The sequence below is a fragment of the Orbicella faveolata genome, unplaced genomic scaffold (assembly GCF_042242905.1).
Source record: "Orbicella faveolata isolate gen_17 unplaced genomic scaffold, um_ofav_v1 contig_13, whole genome shotgun sequence".
Classification (NCBI taxonomy): domain Eukaryota; kingdom Metazoa; phylum Cnidaria; class Anthozoa; order Scleractinia; family Merulinidae; genus Orbicella; species Orbicella faveolata.
The window spans coordinates 21,572,462-21,590,376 of record NW_028301540.1 but is presented as its reverse complement, the minus strand read 5'-3'; the positions used below and the strand labels follow the sequence as shown (position 1 = coordinate 21,590,376).

The 17,915-nt window shown below is 37.7% G+C and overlaps 1 protein-coding gene across 2 annotated transcripts; it reads left to right on the top strand.

The window, feature by feature from the left end:
* Positions 1-7,449: 7,449 nt before the first annotated feature.
* On the top strand, positions 7,450-16,508 carry LOC110051238 (uncharacterized). 2 transcript variants are annotated; one of them, XM_020757255.2, is made up of 6 exons: positions 7,468-8,717; positions 13,819-13,902; positions 15,120-15,247; positions 15,470-15,586; positions 15,963-16,042; positions 16,228-16,508. In XM_020757255.2, exons 1-6 carry the CDS (start codon positions 8,071-8,073, stop codon positions 16,342-16,344), a joined length of 1,173 nt encoding a protein of 390 aa, XP_020612914.2. In that variant the 5' UTR covers positions 7,468-8,070; the 3' UTR covers positions 16,345-16,508. The 2 variants fall into 2 exon arrangements, with proteins under 2 accessions (XP_089141200.1, XP_020612914.2); XM_089285074.1 differs by lacking the exon at positions 16,228-16,508 and having other exon boundaries at positions 7,450-8,717; positions 15,963-16,221.
* The last annotated feature ends 1,407 nt before the right edge of the window (positions 16,509-17,915 follow it).

Below are 17,915 nucleotides of genomic sequence, written 5' to 3'. Positions count from 1 at the left end.
CTTGAAGTAAAAGAAAAGGAAAACAAACAACCAAACAAAAATACTAAACAAACAAAACAAAGGAAGGAAAGACATGATCTGATCAAAAAAATTAAAAAGTATATCAGTAACTCGTTGTCGCTTTCTAAGAAATTGATGATCAGAGAGAAAAGTATTTTTTACTTCTGAAACTCATTGATAATTCATCAAATTTAAAGGAAATCGTTACCGTGAGGGTGTTTGGATGTGCGATCTCAATTAGCATTGACTTTTTTCTCCTTAGTCAGCATAGTTAGTAGAGCGACTGGCCAGTCCCCTCTACTAACTATGATTTTAGTTTCGATTGAGAAGGTAGACAGTGATTGACCACATTTCCAAACACCTCGAGGTTCGTCAAAAATACTCCGCTACGTATTGGTTTTTCAACTGTCTTCTCGTTGTTTGGAAATGTGGTCAAACACGGTCTTTCGTGTTTCATGTCGCGATGGATATAATAAATAATAACTTTATTTAAGTGTCAGGGTAGGTATTTAGCTTACAGAAGCTAATTGGGGACACTACTACGTTACAATGTATTGAGATTTAAAATGTACAGTTAAGAATACGAATTAAAATTAATTGGGTACACTAGGAATAAGTAAGAATAAATAATTATAAATAATATAAAAACTGTTTCTAAAATTACAAATACAGTATAATACAAGAGAGAAATAAAAATTGATATTTAAGTGAGTAGTTCAAAAATTAAGAAGTGCATATAAGGCAGTTTGAACACGCATCCTCGAGCGTCAGGCACCAGTAGAGTCCCGCTATCTCGTACTCTCAAGGTAAACGAAAAATAGTTTGAGATGTCGGGGCCTCGAGAACCGGTAGTCAATGACTGGTAAAAGCATATCCGGGGGAAAATGACTTGAGCTCGAGACAATTAACCGACTTCGAGATAGCGAGGTTCCACCGTGCTGAACAAAATTAAACTGGTACCTTGCCTAAACTACGCATCAAAAAGTTGGAAAAACATCTTCGTGTTCAATGCCTTCTAGTTGACGTCTGATGTCAACAGGAAAGGCGCTATGGAATAACAAACGAAAACCTTTGATCGTACTCCTTAGAACCTGGTGATGATAAGAAACTTGAGAAGGAATTGGACAGGTCTCCAAGGAGGTTTACCGCACATTACGTAATTCCTTGGTCTGAATATTATCTTCATTACACGTGAGCTCGTTTCATCATGGGTGTGATGCTGCTGAAAATGTGATTATCTTTCTCAAATTGCAATTTCAAACGTTCGTCCTACAATGTTTGCGTCATTGTGGTTAAGTCCCCGGTTAAGTCATTATCACTGGTAAAAATGACGACTGTTACATTTGATTAGGTCTTCATCAAGTTGTTCTGAAATGGACACCAAGAGTAAGAGTTTAAGGAAATAGAAAGATCGCATTAACCTTGGGGTATTTCCGTATTTTGTCGTTTTACGAAATGCTTGTGTGTATGAAATCTCATAACAGTAATTGTGAGTTGGAAAACACTAAAGAGGCGATAGCAATAAATGAAAAAAAAAAAAAGCACGGAAGTTAATATCGTGGAAGAGGAAGAGATAAAGAATGAGGAGGTTTAAAAAAATTAGGCTCAGTTTTTCACTAATACGTACTCCATCTCATGCTGTCGATGCAAAAGAGGTTCAGAGTGTAAACTGGAGAGGGACAATTATCCGTTATTTCCTTCCCTGTTTTCCGCAAGGCTACATGTGTAAATAGAAGCTTAAAAATATGTAACCATTGAAAGGAAATACGTACTTTATTGAGACAACAAGCAAACCAGATGTAATTCAGTTTAGTCCTGTTGCTGCCAAGTTTCTACGGCTGTGGTGTAAAAGCAAATAACAAACAGTTACTGCACTGGTCCGAGGAATCAGCTGTCATCAGTGTTAGCAAGAGAAAAAGCCACCTGTAGGTCACCTAAAAGCAAACAATTAATCTGCAAGAATAAACCGCGCTGCCTTGGAAACCGGCGACGAAAGTCTCAAAAGTCCGTCTGAAAGGATACCGCGATATTTAGGCACAAAGGCTAGTGGGGCCGAGCAAATAACTGAAACAAATAATTCAAATTGAACATAAAATTGTTAAGAATTCCAACTGGCCGGAGGCAAACCAGTTGGCTATTTAAGAGCGTGGCTGAGGATTTGAACTCGGCGCTACGCGTACGCGCGCGGGACGATGGGAAGGGGGAAAGGGCGGAAGCCTCTCTTCCCTCTTCCCCTTTCCGGCATTTGCCGCGCGCTTCCGCTATTCTGCGGAGCAGAGAGTAGCGGGGAAGTAAGTCGAGAAGTCAAGATCAGCGCCAGTTTTGCCCGCCTTAGGTACGGTAACTGCGACTGGATGGCCGGAACCAGTATTGAGAGCAGTTCGAGGCTGCTGTACTGTTCGTACTGAGTGGAGGAGTTGTCGTCGGTGCAACCCGTAAGCGAATGCTTTGCGCGAATGGCCCGGGTTTTCATTTGGGTGCAGAGTCACTCAGAGTGCGCAGTGTTTGTTGTCCGAACTGCAGAGTTTCAACGGTTCGACAAAGATCGGATGGCTTGGAGAAGAGCGTCTTGCATGGGTGCAGGGGCGCACGAGTTTCTGATATTTAGGTGTTCCGCAACCAGGGCACTTATTCTCACGTTTTTAGAGGATATAACGTTGAAACGAGCGACCAAAGACCAACGGGCGGAGAGTGTCAGCGATAACAGATGGAAAGATCGAACAAAAAACGGCAGTAAGCGAAGGTACGGTGGAATGCAATGGTAGGCAGATGCTGGAAAACTCGCAACGGACAGATTTATTCCCTCTGATTTTGTTTTTAGTTGCTGTGTTGTTGGTGATGTTCGCTCTACAAGGTATTGGTAAACGTAACAACATTAACGACAGGAACAAAGATAAGTTCTAATTCACACTTACGTGTCATGATTTCTTTTGTGGAATGTCAAGAACATCGACCATCTATGATTTCAACATCATCTAAAATTAGAAATGACCTACTGAACAAAACAAAATGCAGACATTCCTAGCGAGGCCCATTTGGAATCATCGTAGACCTTTGACTGAGCCATTCATAGTAAAGAACTACATTACAGGTGTATTTGACTCTATCCTGATCTCTACTTTCTCCTGTATTGGATTGCAGGGGAAAACCCTCTCTCATCACGGTGTCCTGTCCATTGTACACATTCTTGGATTCAGCGGAGTTTTATAGCCACTCGATTGAGTCACTCGATGACCAAGATAAAGATGTAGTACAACTTTTAAAAACTTTTTAGGAATAGGCGTTGTCTCTTAGGAAAAATATATGTTAGCAAAAATAGCAAAAATATATGTATTATTACTCTTAGCAAAAATATATGTATTATATCACTCATTTCACTTTATTTGTCATCGTCCACGAGAAATATTTTCTATAAAACAAGGTGTAGGACTGTTTGTTCGGAATTTTCTCAGCAGTTTTATCTAAAATTTATCAAAAGAGTACTCTACAGTAAACCCTTTGTTTTACGTGTGAAACATTCTGCTTTTGGTTTGCTATGCGAGTCCGAAATTGGTAACAATATCGTTCCGTACTTTTGATCCAGCTGAATACGAACGTAATGACGTTTATCTGTTTGAAGTTTTAGAAATAGAGAATTATGATCGCTCCATGGCTTCTTAAGCGTAAGAGACCAACACACAAAAAGAAGACTCGGATACAAGAAGGATGCACCTATTATAAGTGAAAAAGACCAAGGGGCCTTCCTTATGGTTGGAGGAAACTTTTACTGGAAACTTGTGCCTCACGGAAAGAACTTGTTCAGTATTTTCAGCCGGTACAACTGTGCCGATGACGATCTATGTGATGCCTTGTTGACTTGGACAGCGTTCATAGGAAGGCATTTTGTAACTATTGAACACGAGGATCCTGCTCTGTGGGAATTCACAAGGAGATCAGATGGTCGTTACAGGTACCCGATTGGTTTCAACGTCACTGAAGCTATACAGATGCGATAGGGAAGATACCACCTTAATATCACGAACAAGACGTGGGAATAGGACTTAATGGGTAGAGAAAATTTGACGGGTCTTACTTTTGTTCTTTCCGATACTTTCGCCATGGTAGCTCCACGATAGAATTACAATACAATACAATAGAGCAGTTTTTTACTAAGTCTAATTCATGCTTACGTCACTTATCATTCGCTGTGTTATACACAGGATAAGATGCAATACAAACCCACCGGACGAAATGTGTGATGCTGAACTATCTTATGAGGAATTCTGGTCGAACTAATGATGGTGGAAAGAGGTGGGAATTAAGAAAGGTAAGCAAAATATCCATTAAAAAGGTTTTACCTTTTGCTTTGCACTAAAGAGCGACAGTAGGTGATTCTGTACTTGTAGAATACGAAGCATTAGCCTGCTGGAAATAAAGCTAAAGGAAAACACTTTCTTTTCTAATCTTAGTACTTTCACTGAAAACCAAATCTCTAAAGTAATTTGCCCCTTCGATACAACTTCTTGGCTCTTTCTAAAGTAATACTTATAACGGATCTTTAGCGGAATTGATTGGTACACATCATAACTACACTTTTAACTCCAAATTTATGCACGGCAATGGGATAGAAGTAGCCCAAGAAAATACACCCGCTGATTGGTTAAAAATCGTATTTTTAGAACTCGATAGAAATATAGGAAAGTTTTCGGCGTCAAATGTTTGGTTATTTTGTTTGCACTCTCTTCTGAATTATCGGACAGAAGATATAATTAATACCAACTTCTGGTGAAGAAGATAAGAGTGACAATTTCCGATGTATAGACACAGTATTCCAGTTCCACGCTCTCGGGAGAGAAGGATGTAAACTCAATGAGTTCATCCAGTTTAGCAGTTCGCTATAGTCGCGGTCACTTCATGTTTTAGGACTCTCGGTTAATTTGGTAGACGCCTTCATCCAACTGACGTGTATTTCTAGCTAACAATTAATCACACTTAGTTGGTAAGAGATGGTGCCCACCCCCCAATTGTACTGAGGCCATTAGGTTTGGGGGGTAAAACTTTAAAACTGCTCTAGTAACTGAAAATTTTAACAGCTGTGATGTAGAAATTTCAAACTATTTAGTCAGTTTGGTTTACATTTATATCAAGATTTACTAACCTTGCAAGCTCATTAGTGGCTATATTTTACATACTTCCGTGAGAAATATTAATACTTAAAATTTTGCCTTCTTTCCATTTGTGCGCGCCCGGGGTCTCCAAGCATGGGCTTAACTGTCTGAAAAACCCCTGTACATGCAAGTCCGTTCTTACACGACTCACTCCATATTTTGCATGGACAAACAAAACGCTAAACTCAATCCTTAATGTTTATATTTATTCAGCAGCGTAAAAGGAAATCCCAACATGTTCAGTCAACAACAGGGCCGTCGTTGTGAGAACTATTTTTAATATATTGTATTAGTTATATAATAATCTACCTTAGGATCACCCAACTAGTGGACTAATGCAAATCCTACATTTTAATTGGCTACGCTAGTAGAGGACTATTAGTAATAGTCCTCGAGTAGCGAAATTGGCGCAATCGAGCGTGACGCTTTCTTTCGTTTTATTCCCAAACAAATATTTCTTCAACTTGCATTTTACTAACTTTTCTGTCCGACTAGTTGGGTGATACTAAAACAATTAGGCCCTTCGCCCTCAAGGGCCACGGGTCTAATTGTTAATTATTAAAAACAGGATCATTGGACAATGTAATTCAAGAGTTTTCATTGGCTTAGCCATCATGGGTTATGAGCCATTATACCATGCTCTACAAATATGGTATACATACGCGTAATTTTTTGGATCGTTTTTATTTTTATTTTATTTGAGTTTTCTATATTTTTTGGGCGTTTTCAGTGAAGCAATCATTCCAGGGGTACTCTTTGGATATGAGATGGTTATAGCCAAATTGGCGCCTCGTTGGCTGTCTACAATCTCATTTCCAACGCGCGCTCGTGAAATAATACGAACATACATGATCAATTTATCTTTTTCAGTCCTATAGCAAGCTGTCCAACATGTCTATTCTTAAATGGTTATTTTGGTTTAATAGTTTCTAGTAATGTTGTAACTTTTAATTCTTCTTTTTTAGGTATAAAAATATGAATATACCGTATCGCAGATTCTATCTTCTGAAAATTTTACACGTTCAAATATTGCTTACGAACTATCTATCAGTACATTTATCTCAGCTATTACCTTGTCGTATGAAGTCAAATCATTAATTGCGCCGCAAAATAGCAAGAGGTCATTGAACGTATTTCCCTAACTAACACTTATCATAAATGGAGATCAAATCATCAATGCGTGAGGAATGTCAAACGATTTTTTTCTAACAATACCTCGAGTTAGAAACTAAGTTTCAGAGATTATAACATATGCTGTCACCTGTTTTTGGCTGAATCACGTTAGTTAACAAATGTAATGGTTGCTTTCGCTTATTTAAGGTTAAGTGTTATGACAGGTATCTGCCGGTGTTTCCATGTACGTACATACGTTTCCAAGCATTTTAACGGCTTGTTGTTCTATTTCTGGAAGGCTGTGGTAAACAAGATGGTAATAAATGACTTATTTCTAGCGTTAGTTTTCCACAGTAGAACGTACTAGCTTTCATATTATCGAGGTGATAAAAAGTTAACTTTTAAACTATTTCCTACAAAATATTGCACAATATGAGAAAAGCGAAGCCATAAAATTACATGCACGTCACGTCTTATCTGGTTTTCTTCCGCTCCGTCACTGTCAAATCGTTTTCATTAGTGATGTGAGAAAGCAATGAAAAACAAAAAAATGATGGAAATTTTCCTTGTAGACCAGCTGCGAGATAGTTTTGAGTTTCCTCTGAATTTCTGCGGGAGTAGTTTCAATAGAATCACAGGTGCAATTTCGTGTATTGGTGTTTTGTAATTTCCTCGCTTAGTTTTTCTAATGATGCGCTCGGTTAATAACGGGACCCGGCCTTAAATCACTAAACTAGCTAAAAGAAGGCAACGGCGGAAAATGGAAATTGATGTGTGGATGACATAAATGTATATAGGCTTGACAAGGAACTACAGGACATAATTTCGTATTTTTCCAATTCTCTCCAAGCTCTAAATGTTCTCAAAACAACTTTGTCTTGGCTATAATTAAGAGATGGTAGGATCTGGAGATTAAACTGAATAACGGACCTTTTCCTTTGACTATTTAAATTGTGATCTTTTTCATCACTATTGTAATATATTGTTGTTTTCTTAAGTTCCTGTTATTTATCCTCTTGTAAATTAAATATTTCAAATTTCAATCTTCTGCCAATTCTGGGAAATTCTCAATATTGCTAACGTCTTAATCTTAAAACCAATGTGACTGTATATTTACGTGCTCAACTCCTTTCTAACGCGTTTTTAAAATTCTAGTCTGGAACTTTTCTTTAATGTTTGGGAAACACTCATTAGAAATCTATTAACTGTGAATAAACCTTAACAATCAAAACGGTCGAAATCATCTGGTATAAGCCACGAGCATTTTCTTTCGAAGTCAGTGTTTTTAAATTATTTACCCGCGAAACAGCTGTTTCGAGCTTCATAAATTAATTTTATTGTGCTGTCGGTCCGCGATCCATTCATTGAACGGGTGTTGTTTATTTTCTGATTATTAGCACCTTTCCACCAATCACATGGGCGCTGCTCTCCACAGAATAATATGCAGCTTTGATGCGAGAGTAATTTATGCATGTTAATAAAAATATCGAACAAAAGTAAGAAAGAAAGCGGACTGAAATCGACGAGAAAACCACTCATCGATCGGTGCCGTAGTGGATTCCGATCACCTCCATCTGATCTGGTTCAAAAACTATATTTTATCGGAAACGCGGAAAAAAATATTGTGAAAAATAGCGTTTGTTTTGACTTGCCTTACATACCTGTAAGAGTTTAGCCGTCCGCGAGTGACTGATAATCTGTATCTGTTCGTTCGAGGTCCGCGCCAGCTTATTTCAAAGAGACCAGACTATTTTGTTGAGGACAAGCGAAGCCGACCTGTAATGAACTTAGCATCGAAGAGGGAAACACAATGATAGCCAAGAAAAACAGCACCGCATCATCTACTCCTAAGCCGAAGCCGTCTGCGACTTCTTCATGGCCCATGCCAAGCTTACGGCTTGTTATAGTCTGTGTTTCGCTGGCGGTAACTCTCACTATGTCGGCGATGATAATATTCGTCGATGTTCGCGCCCCTTCGCTAGCCGATATTTTTCTCTCCACGATGTATTTTCCGCTTGGTCAAGGACTACAGCTGAAAGCTCGGCGCTGGTCAAACAACAAGACCGAGTGTTTACACTTTTTCAAGACAAGGGACGAAAATTTCAGGCGTTTTGACGGCTTACAGTGTGGGCATGCATTCTGGCAAAGCACGGCGAACGTGGAAGAAAAAGATCGCTATGTGAAAAAAATCGCCACTCATTATAAACTGTTCGAGAGAGAGTCACACGCTAGCAAGTATTTCACTGAATATTGGCATGAAAAACTGAAAGATCCGTTACCAACGAGTTTTTATAACGAAGAGACTGACAACTCTCCAAAGGCAGGCAATGAATTTCGCGCTTTCCGCTGGGATCCTCTCATACCCTTCCCGGCTGAAATATCGTCAACTTCTTCAGGGCCAAACCCGTGGATTCACCGAGCAGCAACGACCTCCCGTCATATTATCTACATTTTCAGGTATGAAATGCACCCAGAGGTTGAAAAGGTCTCGTAGGAATTACTATGTTTAAAAGCCAGCGAAATTATCATAATCCTCAGGCGCTGTCTTCAAATGGTTTGTAATATCGCAACGAATAAGGCAACAGTGATATCCATTTTGAACTGGTCAAGATGAAAAATTGAATTCAATGACCTGAACTTTTAGCAGGGTTTAAGTGTCAATTGCACACGTTCAGTTCAACTAACTGCAATAAAAGTACATTTTTAAATGTCGGGTTTTGTACGCCCGGAGCAATTTCGAAGGAGGGTTTATCTAGAAATTTGTACGAATAGAAAAGAATGAAAAAAGACTTTCTGTTTTTGGCCAAGATTCCCTTCTGAAAAACTACCAATCTCTTTGAGCGTTATGCGGATTATTTAATCTGTTCTTAACATATATAGACAGACTGTGTACAACACCAAGTTCTTCTGCTGTTAAAAGAAAAAAAAAAACTGAATAACTTATATGTTGACAAGAAATCAAGAAGGCTGAATTTCAATGATAGGTGTGCCACGACCAGTTTAAAATTACTTCAGACCTGAAGCCTCGTCCAATATCCGGTTTGTCGATATTCAATTCTATAGTTTACTTCTTCTGTTTTTAATATGTATCGTTTGAAATAATTTCAAACTCCTAAAACTGATGGACTGTGTTGGTTTATTTTCGAAAGCTTCGGATAAAGAGTTGTACGTTGGATATTAAACGTCCGTCTTTCATTTCGATTAATTACGTACTGCAAGAGGTTCGAAGCGAAAAATGGTTTTTCGAACTGCAAAGGAAAGTGTTCTGTTATGTGTGGTTAGGACTCGGTTGATTTCATTTAAAATGAAACAAACTTCTAATCTGTGTTATAAATGACCTTTTTGAATAACAAACAGCGCTGTTGGATAGAACGAAAAATTAAATTAAAAATCAGTCGGCTTTTAATATTTTTAATGGAATCGACTAGGCACACCTTGCTAAATTTTAAGATAGTTGACGCCAAAGACTGTAATTCTGAAAAGGTTAAAAGGTGGTTTTAGTATTTGGTTTAATCAGGTTTACATAGACTATAAGAAAAACGGAACGATAAAGAGTATAGGGCTGAAAATGTAAGGTTATCCTGAAGTGGGAGGCGAGCCTGAATGTTAATAAGTTTGCAAATTACAAAGAAGGGGAAATTAGCTACTGCAGGGCAGTTCAGGTGTAACATGAGAGGTGCAAATTTCTTGCAGAAGGTTAAATGACCTAGTCTTATAAAGCGCTTGAATGTTGTAACAAGATGATCTTTTTTTGAATCTACGCTTATCAGAAATTTCCTAGTTTCCTAGTTTCTATTTAACTTCAACAACTTAAATTGTTGATTTCTTGCGGTTATTTAGGTACATGTATTTCTTAACCTCCAGGACGGCGTTATCACCTCTCTAATTGTGTACTTCAACACTTCTGAAATCAGGCTAACTCCCGAAAAATACGGGAGCATAATATGGGACAAAGAATACAGTTAACATGGCAGTAATGCAATATGATTTCGCTACTCTCCTAGATGCAATGCCAGCCTTACTTCACAGCATTTTTGACAGGTTTTTAATAGTACTGATGTATTTATATCCTTTGGGTGGGGAGAGGTACTGTCGATAGAAAACCTTTTTAAAAGAGCTTAACAGGTGCTCAGATTCATCTAGCTACAGGGTTTCCATCGGATTGCTGGTCACGTTATTTCTGACGCTGGTTCCTTATCAAGCTGTAAAGCAGGCGTGTACTTTGTTGGCATTTTTGCTCTTTACGCTTCTCTTTGTATTTATGTCAGTTCTTAGAGGTTACTTTCCTGGTAACAAAATAACTGCTAGATGATCTCGAAAAGCACGTTTTGTCGTTTTGATATTTTGGCGTCAAACGTAAACCGGAAAGTATTTTATGTCAACTGAACGAGGAAATGACAGCCTACGGATTTCAGCACAAATGTGAACAAATACAAAGTTCCTATTGAAAGGCCATGTCGTGCAATATGACTCAGTTTATACAAAATTCGGTGAAGTTATTCTCAAAAGGAAAAAGTGAAAAAATAACTCAATAAAAGGATATAAAGTAACAAGGATGGCAAAAATAAAATATACGAAATTTCAAGAGAGAAATAGTGTTTACGTTCTAAGCTGTTAAACTGCTCAACCCAATGTTTTATCACGTTGTACCTTTTTCTCCCCCCTAACGGTAATAAATATGTGACTATTTTTTTTAAAATAAAGCTTCATGTTGTGGTTTCGACTCCACAAAGAGTTAAAAAAAACCCTTTTTTTCCTGTAAAAGCCTGGTGACATAGTTCCACGTTAAGCAAGAATATGCCAAGAATATATCAGTTACCTTATTACCTTATTTATGACAATGCTCAATTCAAACAGCACAGCCCATTACAGACACGAATTGTGGCAACTGTATAAGAAAGCAAACACGTCACAAAAAAAGGCAAAAAAAAAAAAAAAAAAAAAAAATTGACAAAAAATTTTTGAGATGCAAACGTCTTACCTTAAAGGTAATTTCAGTTAACAGGTGACATTTTCTATTGCTTCCCTAGCATCAATATACGTGTTGCTCGACAAGATCTGACAGTTAATAAATTACGTGCAGGAATTAAAGTGACATTTATGAAAGACTTTAAAATGGTTTTTCAGCAGACAATATTTGCTTTACACGGTGTTTGTCTCCTACTGAATTAGCATAAATCAAATTGATTTAGTTCCACCTGCACAGATCGACAAATGTCGCGAAATGTAAGAGAGTTACCTTTTTATTCTTTTCTTACCTAATTTGAACTGAAAACAAGGAACCCTGTGTATAATCCTATAGTTCGGGAAAAGTTCTTTCTTACATGTTTTGTATTAAACAAAGAAAATATTAAGTGGAAGAGAGGCATCAGTTGAAGACTTGGATTCACCCGATTCACCCTGACAACATAGCCAGTGTTGTGTTGAAGTTTTATGAATTGTCTAATCTCTTCTTTAGATTAATTAGTGGAAGACTGTTTTCCTCTTTGAGGTAACTGGGTTGGGTTGACCGGAGCATCAACTTTCAACTGACCTACATCCTGTAAAACTAATCAGACTGGTGTTTTCATAATACACCTTTGCTTCCATATTTCAAGGTAATAAAAAACGATTTGGTTCACGTTTCACGCTTGTTGCTTCGAGATCAAAGATTGGTAAAACATTTCCTCTGATATATCTCCAGTCCAATCCCGAATATGCCTTCAAGACGCCAATTTTCTATAGATATTTGACAGAAAACACTGAAATGAAAAGAAGTTTTCCTTAAAATTCATTTGTTTGCCAGAATGTAATTTCCTTTAACAATAAAAAATTGTGATAAAACATTTCGTAAAAGCATGTTAAAACTTTGTTGACGACGTTTCGACGTTTGGCTTGGCAATGATTAATTCTACCATTACCAAAACCATTCAGAGCTTTTCATTTGGCACGAGAGAGAAAAACAAGGAAGACAGCAGCATTGTGCGAATGGGTTTGCCCTTCAAAGATCAACATCAGCTAACGCAGTTAAAAGGCAAATGCGTGATCTCAGTCACAAGATTGGTACTAAACTACAAACCGTATTTATCACCAGAAAATTGGACCAAGACCTCAAGCCCAGAGAAATCAACTGTCCAATCGTAAATCAATAATGCGTTGTTTACTCTTTTACATGTGATCTGTGTGGTTCAGATTATGTCGGCTTTACAGCTAGACACCTTCACCAACGTATTGTTGAACAGAAAAACTCTGCGATCGGTAAACACTTTTCGACAGCCCATGGGGATACAAGCCTCCTCAAAGAAAGCCAATTCCGCATTCTAAAAAAGTGCCAAGGAAAATTTGATTGTCTTGTCTACGAGATGCTTTTCATCAAGGATCGAAATCCTATTCTCAACACGCAGACTGATTGCATTCGCGCAAAACTCCTTGTTTAAAAGAACATTCCATCACCTATTGTCTTTTTAGTATTTAAACATTTCTTTTCATTCACTCGTTGACTTGATAATGACGTTAGCCAAACGTTGAAACGTCGTCAATAAACTTTTAACGTGCTTTTACGAAACGTTTTAACGCAATTTTTTATCGTTAAATGTTCTAAAAAACCGCTTCTTTTTCGTAATTTCCCGTTTAGCAGGTAAAATTTCAATTCCACATATCATGAGCAAACAACGATGCACGGAAATCAAGACGATCTGGCAGTTATTAAATTACGAAGAAGCATCGTTTTTGTCAGACTGTAAAATGATTTTCAGAAGACAATACATATCTAAACAATAGCCTTCATTTGGCGCGAAAATGTGCTCAGATATTTTAACTTGTCTTGTGTACATTGACTCGGCTTTCCTCGGGACTCGCCAAATACTGCAAGGCTTCCATAGACTCCATACAGGGACATTGCTCACTAAAATGGATAGTTAGCAATTATTCTACAAGTTTGTGTTGGATATAAGACGATAGATGGCCAACGAGGGGCGCAGCGACGAGTTGGCTATAATTACCTCATATCGAACAAGAGCGGGTGGAATAATTGTTTTGTTAAAAACGCCCCCAGAATATAGAGAACTAAAATATAGTAAGGATAAAAACGTCCCCACAAACATTTCGCGTACGCTTACCATATTTGTTCAGCATAGTGTAATCACTCATACACCATTATGGCTAAGGCAATGAAAAGTCTCGACTGAATCGCATTATCCAATGATCCACTTTTTAACTGAAGGAAATATGAGTTGATAAGGACAAACTGAATTGGTAGCTATAGCATTGCAAATCTGAGCTATTGCTGTTGGCCTTTATATTAATATCATTATTCGCTTGTTGTGCTTGTTTTGACTTCAACTAAGAGTTCAAGAGTTATTGTGCTAGACCTGCCTGTTCAGATTGAGTTACTCCGCTGCGAAAGAGCTAACGCTCTAACATCAACTGGTGTACATGTGCATGTGTGTACATGTGCAAGTATATGCACGTCTTCCGACGAATCACTTCTCGTTCAGTTTAGAAACGTTTAGCTATAGCTTGTTTACTTTTTGCCATTTTATTTACGACATAGTTGTTCTACTCTGCCTCTGATTTACAGGCAAGGTCGTGTGTTTGCTCGCCTGCTGGTACAGGGTTTTAACAACAGCAAAGACCCCAGACTAGGGGTGGAATTTGCAGGAAGGTAAGGAAAAAGTAGCTCTTTCAAACGTAGAATAAAACCATCTCTGTAAACTTTGATAGGAGAATAACAATTAATCAAGAACAACCCTAACAACGACGACAACAACAACAACAACAACAACAACAACAATGATAATAATAATAATAGTAATAATAATAATAATAATAATAATAATAATAAGTATTGGTAATCATACGGTTTCGAGTTCAATTTGGAATTAATTTGCACGAGTGAGTTTTTTGAAAAACTTACAAGTGCAAATTAACTCCAAATTGAACGAGAAAAACCGTATGATTACTTATTAATAATATAAACATGGAAAAATTCGCGCGGAGGAAGTGCCGGAAGATCTTTCTTGAAGCCATTTCTTCTCATTTGAGAAAACTTTTTTCAAAGTTTCAGCACAAAATTTTCGTCATCATTTTACGTGATATCATTTTCTTAGAAAAGCTCCTGTTTTCTTTCAGTCAATCATAATCCAGAATTTCGATGTGTAATTTGCACTGGTGTTACACTTTTTGCACTGATGCTTCACTTTTTGCACTGGTGTCACACTTGAACTGCACTGCTCTTAGCCAATCAGAATAGAGTAATTTTTTCATGTGTATTATTTTAATAATAATAATAATAATAATAATAATAATAATAATAATGATAATAACCGCAATTAGGACAAAAAGACCACCAAAGCGTAAGATATATTATCCGCGTCATGTTACAATAGATTCATGGAAATACTTTAAAAGCTATCCAAAAGAGCTGGAAACAAACACCATTGCCAGTCGTAGATGTTATTTTCATAACTGGCTGAGCCAGAAGTTTTCGTTCAAGATGTTTCTCGGTAATCGTGAAAAGTCGTGTCGTCTTTTGATTGGTTGATAACAGTCGGACATTTTTCGTGGATTCTAACAAATTTAACCGTTGTTCAACAGACTGGTATTTTATATTTCTAAAAAATTGTTATCCCTAACTGTGAAATTCTACAAGCATTAAATCGTATCATTATCGAGTTGGGTAACTCAACTATGACATGAAATATTAAACTTCCACTGTAAACGTCTTCAAGTCTTGGACCTGTTTTGTTTGATGCGCGTGTAATGGGCCTTGAATCAGTCACTACACCAAATTTGTGCTGATGTCAAGCAGGTCAGGCTCCATGTTGACACTCCTTCAAACCAAACTGTTTCGAAGTTGATAACCTTGTGACTTCTCCCTAGGCTGGCTGGTGTCATGGCAGAGCTCATAGAGCAAAATGAGCCCACCCCACTGCGGAAGTTTCTGTTGAACGTACAGTGGGGTATACGATACATTATACGAGCCACGCCCCTACTCTGTGCTCAAAAACGTAAGTACTCTTATGGATCCTGCTGTCAAGAGGCGTTGATGAAGTTCTGGTACAGGAAGAGGCAGTTAAAAGTATTAGGAATTTCTCGTCACGAGGACAAGTTTGAGCAAAACAATGTAGTGTTGTCGCTTCAGGCTACCTTTAACATTTGCCACCTTTCCCTACCTCCCCTCGTAATACCTTTCCTTACCTCCCCTCATAATAGTTACTTGTTTGTTTCAGTGTCCACAGCGTTGTCCATTCTGTCGCACTGGACAAGTCAGTTACTTAACTGTACATGGTCATCATTGCGCATGTCACTCACCTCCCAGTTATTTGCCTGCTGGAGGCACTTGATTGGTATGTATAAAATGCTTCCTTACATAACATTGTAAAAACCTCTGTATGGCTATCAGTAAACAAACTGTTCTGTCTGTAAAAAAGTCATACTGTTAAGCAAAATGTGTATAACAGAAACAAGCTGGATATAATTATCGATTCGTTTCTGCTTTATAAACTTGACAAAACAATTTTTAAATAAAGGCCAATGGAAGGGGTTGTACAATTGTTCGCGGTTTATTTTCTCACATATTGGCTTTATCTGTTTTTCGGAAACGATACCGAGCGGAAAAGGCAAAATTATGAAGGGCAGACTTTGGTGTATTAGACTTGTACTGAACGTGTGTTCTTGTCAGTTATGTGGCAAAGCACTCACTATTGTTTTTGTTGTTTTCAGGTTCCGGGTTAGGGGATCTGCATTTCTTTGGGGTGGCCATGTTGCTGCTGTTTGTTCACAAGCTGCACATGGTTCTAACGGTAGGTCAACTAACGCAGTTTATTGAGATAAAACAACTGTTAACAACGCTAATTAAATTTACTATCAGACTGGATTACTCCCTCAAAACGTCAACTCACAAGAGAGACTGGTCTCGATGTAAAGCAAGCCAACATAACTAAAATGTCACTCTAAATCTTCTTCATTTTTCTTTTCTTCTTTCCAGCCATATGATCAGATGGACTTTTCTCAAGTTAGGTGTCAGAGTATGTTGATGTCCGCCATTGAGCGCGCTCGACAACAAAACCTGCTTAATCAGGATCTGTTTTTACAGCCAAACTAATTTATTCTTAAAACTGAAACAAAACGAGAATTGTTTGAATTGATAAAAGAGAAATTTTAATTTATTGAAAAATCATAAATTTAATATAATTCACGTACATCATGTACAGAATGTTGCTGGAAAATGAATAAAATTGTTGAAGCTGTAAGCTCAAGATGACAGAACAGAGAGTACTTCTTCTTCTTTTTAAAAGCCCTCTTAGACTTGAAGAAGGGGAAAGTGGAGGCGCGGTGGCCTCATGGTTAGTGCCTTCGACTATGGATCGAACCATCCGGGTTCAACTCCTGTCCGGGAACATTATGTTGTGTTGTTGGGCGAGACACTTTACGCTCACAGTTTCTCTCTCCACCCAGGTGTATAAATGTGTATCGGCAAACTTAATGCTGGGGAGCAATCCTGCGATGGACTAGTATTCCATCCAGGGGAAGTAGAAATACTCCTAGTTGCTTCATGCTACAGAAACCGGAGATAAGTGCCTGCCTGATGGGCCACTTGGTTAGTATGCAGATTTACTAAACAAAATGGTCCTTCAGTTTGTATCTAACAATGTTGATTTAAAGCACAGTTAATAGAGGGGATTGGTTATGAAACCCGACAAAGTTCTTTACTGTATGTTTGTTTTTGTTCGATTTTTTCGCCTTGACCGTGCACAAAACACAATAGTTGTTTACTCCGTACCGAGGAACTAACCAATAGAAACGTGTTGGTTACGTAATTCATGCATAGTGTATGAGCGCAAAACAAAAGATTGTTCACGGTCGTAGACCTTGCAACATAAACCTTGCCATCTTTGTTTGCTCATTTGATGTTTGCCGGGCTTCATAACCAGTCCCCTCTATTAACTATGTTTAAAGGGATGTAAAAATAAAAGACAAATTATTTTGACAAAAGTAATTTATCTCGAAAAAATCGCTTTGCAAGATATGAAAACTGAAAAATTTGAGGCAAACTTCATCGCACATTTTAAATATTGTTTCCTTTTTAATCCATCATTAATCATTACAATTTTAACTGGTGGATTCTCAAGTTCTATGATCCATAATTTAGCGTTTTTAAATCAAATTAACAAGTTTTATCTTTCTCTTTTCTCAAAGGAGCAAAGTCATTACTAGTCTAATCTCAATTTTTTGAAATATCTCCCCCCCCCCCCCCCAAAAAGGTCATTTTGTGAGAGAAATTGAAGAAAGTTCGTCACAGATAGAGTATTAAATCCGGGCATTAAATGTATAAAAAAATGTAAGCCTTTAGAAAATTTTTCTAGCTCGTATTTTGTAATACGTTCGTACTTAAAGCTGACAAAATTGTTCTTTGGTGTTCTCTAATAAGCTCTGTCCAAACGGGAAAATGTTTGGCGATCAAACATGATATATTGTTTGGTGACCAAACAATTTTATGTTCTATTGAGTGACCAAACGGTTTCGAACATGTTCGAATGGACAAAATTAAACGGTTTTATTATGTTTGATCAAGTGTTTGTAATAGGTATAATTTTATCAAACACGATCAAACAAATCAAACAAAGTGCCCAAACGGGAAAACGTTTGGTCCCTAAACGAGGTTTGATTGTCTCT